This window comes from Tenebrio molitor, chromosome 1 (genome assembly GCF_963966145.1).
Source record: "Tenebrio molitor chromosome 1, icTenMoli1.1, whole genome shotgun sequence".
Classification (NCBI taxonomy): domain Eukaryota; kingdom Metazoa; phylum Arthropoda; class Insecta; order Coleoptera; family Tenebrionidae; genus Tenebrio; species Tenebrio molitor.
Window position 1 is genome coordinate 23527667 of NC_091046.1, and position 12826 is coordinate 23540492.

The window sequence follows — 12826 nt, forward strand, 5'->3', positions numbered from 1 at the left end:
TGACATTTTTAGAAATTATTTGATAGGTATTGTCAAGTAGACAAATGGACAAAACCAAATTTACATTAGGAAAATTTTCATGTTGTGTGAATATGTGATATGTTGGTGAATATTAAGATTTAAAAAAATTGGTCAAAGTCGACTATGGACCAAAATTCGCCTGCCTTTTCTGAAGCGTTTGACCATTCTTACAACATTTACCAAGTTATAGGGAAAACTATTGAATTATTTTTGTTCAAAAACAAAAGAACAATGAAAATAAAAAATAGAATGTTTGCTTATAAAGAGCGATGAAATTAATTTGTAATCGAGTTATCCATGAATCCGAAATCGCATATCGTTACTTGAACTCCACGCACGAATAAACATAGGTTAGATCTCGACATATCAATCGCAAAGACATACGGATTCAAATCCATGGATGACTCAATTACAAATTAATTTGATCACTCGATACAAGCTGATTTGAGAAACTACCTACTGCACCAATTAAAAAAACATTAATATAGAAAGCTTATATTTTCCTGAGTGATCCTAGTAATGTACTCGTATCATCATCAAGCTAATATAAAAAGGGGTTGATACGCTCGTGCCTAAAAGGGCGTTTATAAACCTTATTGCATAATACAGGCTTATTCACCCTACAGTTCCAGCCAAAAATTTAATGTTATGCAACACAAAGTCACAAAATACCAAAAGTTCAGATTGCTAGTTAACATGTTTAACGTTTTATAAATAAGGAATCAAAGTAATTAGATATAGTCCAATTTTTACCCTTTTGAGGTGACGTCAGGATTTCCTTCCTCGCTTTCTCTTTATTGAAACGACAGAAAAAAAGGCACGTTTATTTATTGATGGTCACTTTGAGGTTATTTTATGCTCCTGTCAATTTGACAATTTTTAATTTCTTTCACTTAAGCTTCGGTTTCCTACAAAGCGGTACTGTAAAATAGCGGCCGTCGTCGGTAGAGTAAAGTACGGCCGCTTTAACGGGGAACTTTATAGTAAAGTAACGACGAGAACGGTGCAGTAAAATACGGCCGCTGTCCAGTTACAATCTATGAATCTATGGATGATCAGTCTAAAGCTGTGTACAACTGAAAACAACTTCGGCATCTTACATCTCGTATGTGCATATTTTCGCATTTTCTTTCAACCTATTGTTGTTGCTCCCGAAACAATTGATAAGCTAATTATAGGTAAGCTCGATTTATAGATTGACGTCCGTACGTACGACGCAACCGCTTACGCTACCGCCGAGACATGAACCAGCGGAAACGAATTGGACCGTTTATAAATCGACGTATACGTTTTCCGTAAACGTCGTCCCGTAAGCGTACGCGAGAAAGTTGGTCATGTTTCAACTTTGGCGTCAACGTCTTGCGTCAGCAGTTCAATTCGACCAATCACAAGCCAGAAAATGCACACAACCGGACCTGCGTACTCACAAACAGAAATTGACAGATTACAGAAGTGTTTTTTTTGGTAGTTGGTCGTGTTCTAGGCGTTTTCCACCGTCTTGGCCTTCTTATGTTTGTTCCAGCAAAATGAGCTGCACCTAATACAGTGCAATCGACAATTATTCAGATCAAAGAAGGGGTTGAAATCTTGACCGTGTGTCAACAGGGATGGAAGTATTTCTGGTTGCGTATACCCGTTACAATTTAAATTTCGAATTTTTTTCTGAATCTCGGCCAAACAGGCAATAGCGCTGCATGTCTGTTCTTCGTTATTGAAAACACCATTACGAAAGTAAAATTAATCTTTTAAGTTCTGAAGTAGTGACAGTTATTTGACGTTTATTAGCTGAGTTAGCAAAGATACGAAAAATCTGACACTGTCAAAGTCATAACCGCCCGTTATCTAAGTAATTGTTGATTGCACCGTATGAGCAAACTTGTAGTTGCTACGAGTAATAATAATTAATAAACAATAAATAACAAATTTGTGTCTTGGTCGGCCATCACTGATTTTTTGACTTTTACTTTTGCGCTTGCGTACCGAATGCGACAGGCCAATTTATAAAATGGTCTGTCGTCGACTATGACACGTCAACGTCAGCGGTACCGTCAACGTTTGCGTCATACGTACGGACGTCAATCTATAAATCGAGCTTTAATCAACACACTACGTGTTAAGGTAGCGCCATTAGTGGTTTTATATATCTATCCTTGTCGCACAATAAACTCAATCTGGGGATAAACAAAACAGAGTCACGTTTGAAAACTTTGAAGTGTCACTAAAGACTGTTGTCATTTTGCCAAACTAAATTCCCTGAAACTGATGTCTTCCTCGTCGCACTTACGACATTTGCATTTATTATCTTTGTTCCACAATAAACTCACGCCAGGAATGTAATGGCGCTACCTTAAAGCGTCGTTTTCATGGTGGCTTTACAAGCGTGGCTCGCTCGGCTTGGAAACCGCTCGACCAATGGGAGCACAGCTTTTAAAAAACGCCGCGGCGTGGCTCGGACTTTGCTAGAATAGGAAATATTTCTATTTTTCAAAGCCACGCTCAGGCTTTGGAAGCTTGCGCATGCGCTCGAACTCTCAACTACATAATCAAATCAGCTGATGTGACAGTTCAACGCTAGCTCGCTCAATAGCGCATGCGCGTTGGCGTGGCTGTCTTGAAGTAGCAAGCCACCATGAAAATGAAGACGACTCTTCTAAAGCCAAGCTAGCCGAGCGAGCCACGCTTGTAAAACCACCATGAAAACGACGCTTAACACGTAGTGTGTTGATTTAGTGACCTTAATTATAGGTGCTTGTATTTTGCACAATATTTTACGTCAAGCCAAAGTGCTGGCTCCATATCAAGCTGCTTAGGGCCTAACGCTCTGTAGGAAAACACTGGCATTTACAAGCACGCCCCCGTTTTTTTTGTGACGTCATTTGCCGTCAAATTACGGCCGCTATTTTACGGTACCGTTTTGTAGGAAACCGAAGCTTTATTACATTGAATACAAACATAACCTTTCGAAGCAATTGTCAACAAATTTGACACATTTATAGTTATTTATGATCAATTCAAATTTGTTTCTGATCCTAGCTCAAACATATAATGCATTCATTTTTGCGTCGTCTGCGCTGATCGTAATAACAAGTCGTGCCAATCGCTCAAAACTCTGCGTCCGGAAAAAAGTCAAAATATCGGTAGATGTCACCACCTCGCGCGTTATGGGAAACTGTAATAGTATTACAGAAATTACAGAAGGAAAAATTTATTCAAATTGTCAAAATTTAAATGTCTAGCTGTTTCTAGCGAATACAAATTGATATCACAAAATGATTTGCATTATTGTCATTGAAGTTCTTATTGTATTTATTATTTTGACAATCAATGACAATTGATACTTATTCGAGTTTCAAACCCTTTTTATGTCTAGCTGTTTCTCGCGAACACAAATTAATATTACAAAATGATTTGCACCGATTATGATTGAAGTTCTTATTGTATTTATTGTTATTTTGATAATCAATGACGAATTAATGGTTGACATTTATTCTAGTTGTAAACCTTCCGTACACAGACCATCAACAGAATTAAGACTTTCAAAACCCGTATAAAACATGGGAGACACTGACAACACTAGCGCTGCTCTAGCGTTAGGCCAAACTAAATTACCGAATTTACTCGTTAATTCGATCGGGAATTTCCGTTTAAAAAGAAGGTTGATTTGAATATTAATTAATAATGTCATCAGTAATTTTGAATTTTCTAATTTCTGTCAAGGTTTAGTCAATAAATTTTATAAATTGTTCTACAAAATAAATTACTCCAAACCAGTACCTTGAGATAATTTTTCGTTATCTCTTTATTTGGTAAGTTATTTTTTCTTTTTGAAAAAGTACGAAATATGGTTTTTCAGATCGTAATTTTTATTTTATTTATTTGGATATGGGAAAAATTAAACATACATGCTTTGTAAACAACAAGATCGGCGATAAAAAATAAACATTTTAAATTTCCAAAATTAGAAGAACAAAGGAAACGATGGATAGAAGCTTTAGGTAAATGTTGCACCACCCTTCAAAACAGATAATGCCTTTATTTTCGAGAAACATTTTAGCAACAATTTCTTTACTCAAAAACCAAAACTCCATAAATACGCCCTGCCGTCGATTTTTCTTCGTGAAGACAAACAAACTTCAATAAATAATGTTAGCCCAGCTGAACAAATTGAAAATTCTAGGATTACTGAAAATCCCACTGTAGAGAATCTAATCCTTCCTGTTATGCCCAAGGCCCAAAATAGATACCCAACAAAATCTTCTAGTGTGTTGCAAGTACCTACTTGAATGCAAGAAAGTTAGTAGTCTTACTTCAAAAGGTAGAAACATTTATTAAGTACATGGACCGAAATCAGCGAAAAACAATTTCAAAATTAAAAAATCTTTTGCACGATTCTAAAATTATCTCCAGAAATTTTAGAAGTTAACGCAAGATCAAATTATTGAACTAGATCTACTCTTCAATTCAGTTTCACTCGCCTTAAACTAGCCCACTCATGCTCAAAAAATCCCAATTTATACACAAACTCGTTTAATGAACTACTAATTTGTTGTATATGTTAGAATTTGTATTAAAATGTTTAATACTTATTTAGTCGTTTCTTTTTTTTTTTAAATAAGTATCAATTTAAATCAAATTGAAAAAAAAAATAGGCAACTAGGTATACAGAAAGTCAGATATGCAACTTGTTATACATTAGTTTGGCCTAACGCTCGGGCAGCGCCACTTGAGCGCGTCCCTGAAAATGTAATCCCACTTGACAGTCTTACTATAGTTTAATTGTCTGTGCTTCCGTAGTTATTACAGTTTCCATTCATTCGCGATCCAACTGATCCAAGTGCCTCTGGTGGCCATTTCACATCGAATGGCACGACTTGTTATTATCGGCGCGGACGACGCATTTTTGTAATGACGAACTAACTGGAACTTTTTTTTTGTTAGATTTTTTTACAAAATAACTGAAAATTCGACAGTTGGCATTGTTGGCAATGATTTAAATTGTCATAAGTATTTATTGTCACTGCCAAAATGAATGAATTTCCAAAACGGAGTAAAGCATGAATAAGCAAGCAGACGAATCAGCACATTTTAAAGGCTTTCAACAAAATACAAGAAATTACTCATGGAGATAATGGAAACGTAAGTACGGAAAGTGCAAAATTGTAGAAGCAGTGGCGGATGTTTTTTCGGTAAATCCTAATCTAAACTAAAACTCTCCCTAAGTGCTGTACAGGCTTAAGTCCCAGAAGTATGTACAAAATTTTAAATGAAGAACAAGAACAAGGCTTATGGGAAACTTTACCATCCATGACATATCCCCAATTATTGTTAATTTGGTTGAAGATTCCGATTCGGGCTTAGAAAACAGCGACGATGACGAGGATGAGTAACAAAATGCAAAATTATTTCATTGTTACGTTCAACTGCCTTTTCGTATTTGTTTAGTGCCACTTTGCTTTTTTTCTTCAAAATAATTAAACATATTTAATTTCACTATACTTTGATTGGGAGTTGGGACCAGTTTTGACAGAACAAATGACATGACCCATAACCTAACTTTTTAAAAGCCCAAATTCACGGTAAAAAGATGTGTTCACAAGACAAAAGTTACTAAATTTAGTAACTCTAGTTCGTCATTACCATGGCCAACTGTATCAAAACGCTAGGCGCTTATTATGGCCGTCCCACTTGGTTTGAAAAAGTGTTCCCGTCGAGTAGGCCCTGGAGCGTACGTACAGTGGCGCCCCCTAAATTAACATTAGGAACTGATTTGAAAACGAAATTCGTCACAATGACAGTATTGACAGTAGCAGCGTTCGTTTATATCATTTATATGCTCATTTACGTCAAAATCGTTCGGTTATTGTAAAACGAGCAAATTGATGTAAATCTAAATCGTTCGGATATTAGACATCAGAGTCATTAGAGGAAGCTCGATTTGCTAGGAGTATTTCGACCGAGGATTTTGAGATTTTGGCGCCTGTCACAATAGTAGGGTTATATCTGGTTATGTTTATGTGGTATGTGGAACAAGAGAGAAAAACAAGGCACAAGGTTTGAGTGGTGGGAAACGATGTAGGACGCCCTAAGGGTGTCTGGCCAGAAAAAACTCGAAAATTCGACCGGGAGCTAAAGTGAACAATTACCTACCCTATTTTCGTTCGTTTATTTCAGATTGATCTCCAATCAGCTGTTCAAGTCTATTAAATTTGTGCTTGCGTCTCCGAGGTAGTATCCGACCGCACCTAGTACCTAATCAAAACTTAGAAATAGTGGAAAAAAGGTCAATATGATTGATTAACGTTCCGCTGCAAAGATTTTTAAATTAAGCTACAATGAAACCATAATCTGTGAAAATTGTGCCGTTGTAATGTTGAATGGAAAAAGTACCCTGCAGCAATTGTGTATCTAGTTGATAACCCGTGGATAACATAGCAGAGCATTTTGTTGGCTGTACAAGGTCTTTCACCAATGGTTTCAGATTTGGTATCATCCAAACCATATACAGTATACATAATCGTTTATAACGACGTGGAAGGGACCGGTGAAATTCGGTCGTTATAACCGTAGGTCGCTATTTCCAAACACCATTTTAATACTGAAAAATCTTTTTATTTTCATAGAAAAGTGTACATTTAAACGTAAATAAACGTGTCGATACATTTTTAAAGCTTTTATTACAAATTTAGGATCTCTTCCTGTGTGTTCCTCCCATATGAATTTTCCTTTAAACTGAATGTTTCTTTTTGGTAAACGACTTGTTGGCTCCTGGTAACTTATTTGCTAGCTGGGTCGGCGAATCTTTGTATTTATTAAGTCCATTTGGGTTATCCTCTGCAACCATGAACATTTTGTTCCATTCTAGGAAATTTAGGTACATTGTCTTGTTGAATTTTTTTCATAGGTGACAGTCTTTTTGATGTGCTCACTTATTCTATTGCTGACACGAGTCACATTATCCAACAACACAATGTATTCAGAAAAATACTAAATTCGAATTAAAACAATTTGAGGTTATGTCTGATATTTCGAAGCAATTGAAGTTCGTTTTTTTATGGTTTTTAAGCTATTGACACAACAACTTACCTATTATATGTTTCTTATTTTACACTTTTACTATTTTTATTATTTTGTTACTGCATGCAATTAACACTTGCAGTTAATTTATTTACTTATAAGTATTTAACATGGACATAACCAAGAATAGGACATAAGCAATTAGATACTGTCATCCGTTGTCTTTTAATTCAAATAATCGTCACTTGAAGTCTCTACTGTACGTACGATTTTTTTAAATGACAAGAACAATTTTTCTTACGGAGAAATCATCGAGTGGGACGGCCATAATAAGCGCTTAGCGTTTTGATACAGTTGGCCATGGTCATTACAAAAGTGAATTGATTATAGGTAGAGTTACTAGATAATGACGTCATCGCAAAAGGGTAAAAATTGGATTACAGTTTCATTTAAAAGTCAAAATGACATTTTGTTCTCTATGTAAAAGCCGCTTGACACGATAACAGTTTTGATATAAAATTTAACACCAAAAATAATATTAATTATTTCGGTGAGTAGCATAGGTACTATCGGATAGCAAAAAAACTGGTACAGTACCTATGTTACTATAGACACTTCCAAAACTCATTGTGTTTTGAAGTGTCTACAGTACTGTACCAGTTTTTTTTGCTATCCGATAGTACGGTGGCCGGCAAAAAAGTTAGCCATCATTTAAATGTCAGTGTCATTAAAGCATTCATTACACATTTGGATTTTGACGTAACAGAAAAGTGATGGCTAGTTTTTATTGCCGGCCATTGTACAGTTAAATTTGATATTAAAAATTAGAGAACATGTAGGTACTATAAATTCGTCAAATATGTGCACAAAAATGCGCGGGAGCAATGAAAGCACCCCGCCAGCGTCCCCACTCATTTCTGTAGTGTTAGTAGTGTCAGTTATTAAATTAAGGTTTGAAGACATCACTCTGAAGTATGACTGAAATGTGAAGTGTTTTTGAACGCTTAGAACATCACAATTGGAATTGGGTTATGTTGGAACTGGCAACACTATGTCGGTAGCCATAGGAACAGACATGTGCGCATGTGATCATGACAAAAATGTGTACTGCGTTGCAAACAGAATTTTCATTTTTCATTAATCGTGTCAAAAAATGTGTACATTTTTTATGTTAAATTTGATATTACAAATATCATCGTGTCAAACCGCTTTATGGTTATAAGAAAAATCATTGTACAGGGTGATTCATCTTTTACCGCCGGTGGCAAAATTGACCTTAAAAATTATGATTTCACTTTCATATTTTGCAGACCTAATTTATTATCCACAAGGCACATAATATAAAAAAATGGAATTTATAAGTGAATTAGGTCAAATTTTAGCATTTTCTCAATTATTAGTTGTTTAATTTATTCAATCTTGTGGCATATGCACACTCAGGTATTTTCACACAATTTTACCATGTTAAATCAATTTTAGCATATGGTATTGAAATAAACGCATTTTGATATTCAAATTTGTATTTGCTTCATGATTTACGACATAATGTCCCAATATCTTAACAATAAGGTCTTTATTGCCACAGCAGTGGGTCCTTTACAAATCCTATCGTAAATTCACCTAAGCAGGTCAGTTTTACAGGGTAGTCATTGTTAAGGAAAATTTACAACCCTAAAAGCCAACAACCACCAATAAAAGCAATTTTTTCATTAAAATCGATATAATTCAAAAACTATCAGATTTTTGGAAACGGGTTGCAGATATTGATTTTATACGTCATTAGCCACATTCTGATACAAAAATTTAAACATGAAATTTTTTTTGAAGTTTTTTATAAAAATCTGCTCATAGAAAAAATTTTTTTCGAAATCAATTATACCGGCTGAAAGTAAATTTTTCGACAAATCAAATCTATAAATTTCATAATTTTTTGTCAATTCTTAAGGGTCATTTTGCCACTGGCGGTAAAATATGAATCACCCTGTATAATGTGACATAATAAAAAAAATTGTATTCAGACGATGAAAAAACAGACATCATTCTCATTGTTGGTGAGTGTAGTAAAAATGCTATTCAACCTGCACGTTTAGTCTCAAATATATCCAAATAGACCAATTTCTAAAGTTTTTGTCTAACGTTGATTTCATCCAATATTTCTTCGTACAATCTTACATAGAGAATAATACCGAGCGATCATTTAAAAAATAAATCGAGTTTGCTTTGGAGCCTATGCTATTGCATGGGTTGCCATAGGTAACACGCCGACTCGATTTATTTTTTAATTGATCGCACCGTAGTATATTATGATACAAGTTTATAAGGAAGCCTTTAAAGCACGCGCGACGAGTTTAAGAGCACGACGCGTAGTGGAGTGCTTTTAACGTCGCAAGTGCTTTAAAGGCCCTTATAAACGTGTATCATACGCTATTTTTTATTATACCTGCACTACAATCTCAAAATTATAACAAAAAAAGTAAATTGAAATACCTTTTCTGAACAAATCTGTGTCATTAATCGTTGATATAGAAATGGTCAATTGTTGTTGTTTCGTTGCTATTATAAATTTTCTATAAATGTCTATTTATCATTGTTCAAAATGTAGGTGAATTCGTTGTTACCTAAGCAACCCTTAAAGCTTTAGTGTTTTAAAGGGCCCTTTTACGCACGCATTTTAGTGTCAAAAACAGGGATTATGATTCAGGTATAATAAAAAACATCATTTTGACTTTTAAATGAAACTGTCGTGTGTTGAAATGAAATCCTGGGCTGAGTAGCCGTTGGAAAAAGTAAACCGTTTAGATTTAGAACAGTGTAAAGTTTGAATTTCCCGTCGTTTGACACGAATGACATTTGTTTATGTTTAATCGGCACCTAATTGAACATGTTTGTTTTCAGCAAGGATGCTCTTAGATATTTGATTTGAAAATAGGAATCGTTACCTTATCCTACTTTTTAATCTAAAACATTGCAAAGAAAGAAAAAAAGAAAGATTTTTTGTTTCTAAATTTTAGGTTAGCTGTCAATAAGCTCAATTAATTTACACTTTAAAAAAGCACAACTATTGACGGTTTCCAACACTTTCCCAGCCCAGGATTTCATTTGAATGCGCGATACTTTGATTCCTTATTTGTAAAACGTTAAACATGGGATCTACCAATCTGAGCTTTTAGTATGTTGTGTTGCATAACATTCAATTTTCGCGGGAACTTTACGGTGAATAACCCTGTATACTGTTATACAGAGTTATTCTAAATGATTGTAGTCGAAGCAGGCCATGCCCATGTTATGAAATTTTTGCCGCTTTCATGTGAACTGTCAATTTTTGTCACTGTCACTATCATTTTTTAGGTGATGAGAATTTTGTTTATTATTTTTCAATTTGATTGAATCCAAAAATATTGAGTTGTTTTGCAACCAATTCTAAAAACATTGAGTTATTTTGCATCCAATTTAACTCCTGTGTGTGAACGGTGTGTACTCACTTATTCACATCATTTTGATGTTTTTTATACAGAGCGGCAACCATAAACTTTACATTCAGTTTTTACGCCTACTTGGACTACAATCATTTAGAATAACCCTGTAGAACAAGTTAATTAAAAGTGAGCTCGTACCTTTATGTTGGTTGCAAAAAAAAGGGGAACTGTCAGAATAAAATTGAGACATTTTCACAACTTTTTTGTAGTGTAACACCTACTTACGAGATAGGTTAGAATTATGGTCAAAATTCAATGACATTTTTAAAAATTATTTGACAGGTATTGTCAAGTAGACAATTAATTGACAAATGGACAACACCAAATTATTTACCTACATTAAGAAAATTTTCATTTTCCGTTTTTTTTTTGCAACCAATTGTACACAAAAGTGCCAAAGGAATTCTGGGTTTAAACAAAATTTAAATTGTGTTGACCCCAAAAATGTATACACTAAAATTCTAAATATTGCCTTACTTACCTGTAATCTTATGAAAAGATTTTAGTAATTCATCTAATACAGCAACCAATAAATTTTAACTATAACTTAAGAAAAATATGTTAGTTAAAAAACTAGAAATATATTCAACCTCAACCTTAAACCTTTATGTAGTTCTGGTTACTACTTTAACACCTCTCTGGTTTTCTAATAGTTCCAGTTTTTTCAAGTCCATTTGGCTGAAAATGAAAAGGTAATTTAACATTGAGATCAATGTATATTTTGAATATGCTAATATTTTTGTATTGCAATATTGAAAATAAGTGTTAAATACATTCTGATAGTGTTGAATAACAAAATTTTCGAGAACCAGAAGTAAATCTATTGGAAATAAAATTTTAGATGTAATCAAAATGTATTTAATGTAAATATGTACTTATTAAACCGTAATATAAATATATATTTTTTTTAATATTCTTTCGCCAAATACCTTATAGTTAACACCATGACTCCTACTTCCAAATATTCATTTCCCCGTTATTCTGTAACAAAAATAGCTGTGTAATAAAAAAACAATAAAATTCTGGTTTATGTCATTCACAAAATTTACCAAAAATTGTGTTTGACATTAAACCATACCTTTATATAAAAATCACGAAATTTTATCAATATTTTTATTTACTTTTATAAATACTCCACATTATGAATTTTCATACAACATATGTTTTAATCATTATTAATCTACACTGCTAATAAAATATAAGTCTAATGCACAGACTTCTAAATGTTAAAAAAAAAAACAAAAGATTATTCTCGGTTGTCCTGTTTCTTTTACCTCACAAGACCAACACTCAAATCTTGTCCTGTATAAACGGGTGTGTCAAAGCATTATTTAAACTAATCCTTTTCGCTGGATCGATAGTCAGCGCCTTCTCCAACATATCTTTCAGTTGAGTAACCTTCCGTAATTGATCTGATGGTAAAGCTTGTCCAGCTACAAGTTCAGCCTGAAGATCTCTGGTTACTTTTACGACTGACATGACCACTACTTTTTCCTGTTAAAAAAAGATTTAAAATAGCAGTATAAGTAGTAAATTAATTTAACATTTATATACGTCTTAAATATATGGGTTTTTTGTTCGACACTGTCAGAATTTGAGAATTTTCTCCTATGTTAACGGATTTTGATAAATGTGACATGTCAAAACGAAACGTTAAGTTAATTATAAATATTTTAAGCGATTTGGAGCCTTTAAAAGGGTCGTCGAACAAAAAAATGTTGTATTCAATTCGTTCTTGTGTAAATTGGACTTTTCTTGGCACTCAAGGGCGTTTAAAACGCTCGTTTCACTCGCGTTTTAATCTGCCCCACTCATACCAAAAAAAGGCCAATTTACACACGAAGTCGTTAAAAAAATAACTATTTCCCTTAGAGATGTTTAGTATTAGGACCATAACATTTCCAACAAAATATGAATTAAAATGTGGCGAGATTCGGAGGAGTCACATGTTATTTAAACCATAATGATCACCAAAATTAGATTTGCATGGGGTTTTTTCGATTAATGTCATTCACACTCTCACACAATTTAAATAATGCGACATTTCATCATATTAAACATTCTAGGTATGCGGGGGAGTACAGGTCGCAAAACGTAGCTTGATAGACTACGCCCACTGATAGAATGCCGTTTTTTAAATATCCTTAGATAACAAAATCCCCAAACCACAACATTAAAATATTAACAAAGTATCATAGATGTGTTGGTAATATCTTGAAACATTCACGCCACTGACTCTCATTGGTTGTTATGAAACCCACGCGAAATAGTTATTTGTACAACTAGTTATGAAAGTCATACTTTTTTCATGAATT

General features: G+C 34.0%; 1 protein-coding gene and 1 long non-coding RNA gene across 16 annotated transcripts in view; one reads left to right on the forward strand and one right to left on the reverse strand.

The window, feature by feature from the left end:
- The window catches only part of Prp4k (Pre-mRNA processing factor 4 kinase), a 44807-nt gene that overhangs the window by 11130 nt on the left and 20851 nt on the right, over positions 1–12826 (reverse strand). For 4 of the 15 annotated variants that reach the window (XR_011156699.1, XR_011156706.1, XR_011156705.1 and 1 more), the window contains exons 7-9: positions 11786–12005; positions 11441–11492; positions 10993–11189 (exon numbers count right to left, since the gene is read on the reverse strand). Coding sequence is in view for 2 of the 15 variants with exons in the window: in XM_069037615.1 (XP_068893716.1) it covers positions 11802–12005 (204 nt within the window). In the remaining 13 variants the exon portion in view is untranslated. Of the gene's footprint in view, positions 1–6608; positions 6853–10992; positions 11190–11440; positions 11493–11610; positions 12006–12826 lie in introns of those variants that run through there. The other 11 variants (XR_011156722.1, XR_011156733.1, XR_011156732.1 and 8 more) reach the window with 7 other exon arrangements.
- Positions 626–6682, forward strand: LOC138123521 (uncharacterized). The gene is made up of 2 exons (XR_011156838.1): positions 626–1126; positions 4960–6682. It is a non-coding gene; the product is annotated as an uncharacterized lncRNA (long non-coding RNA).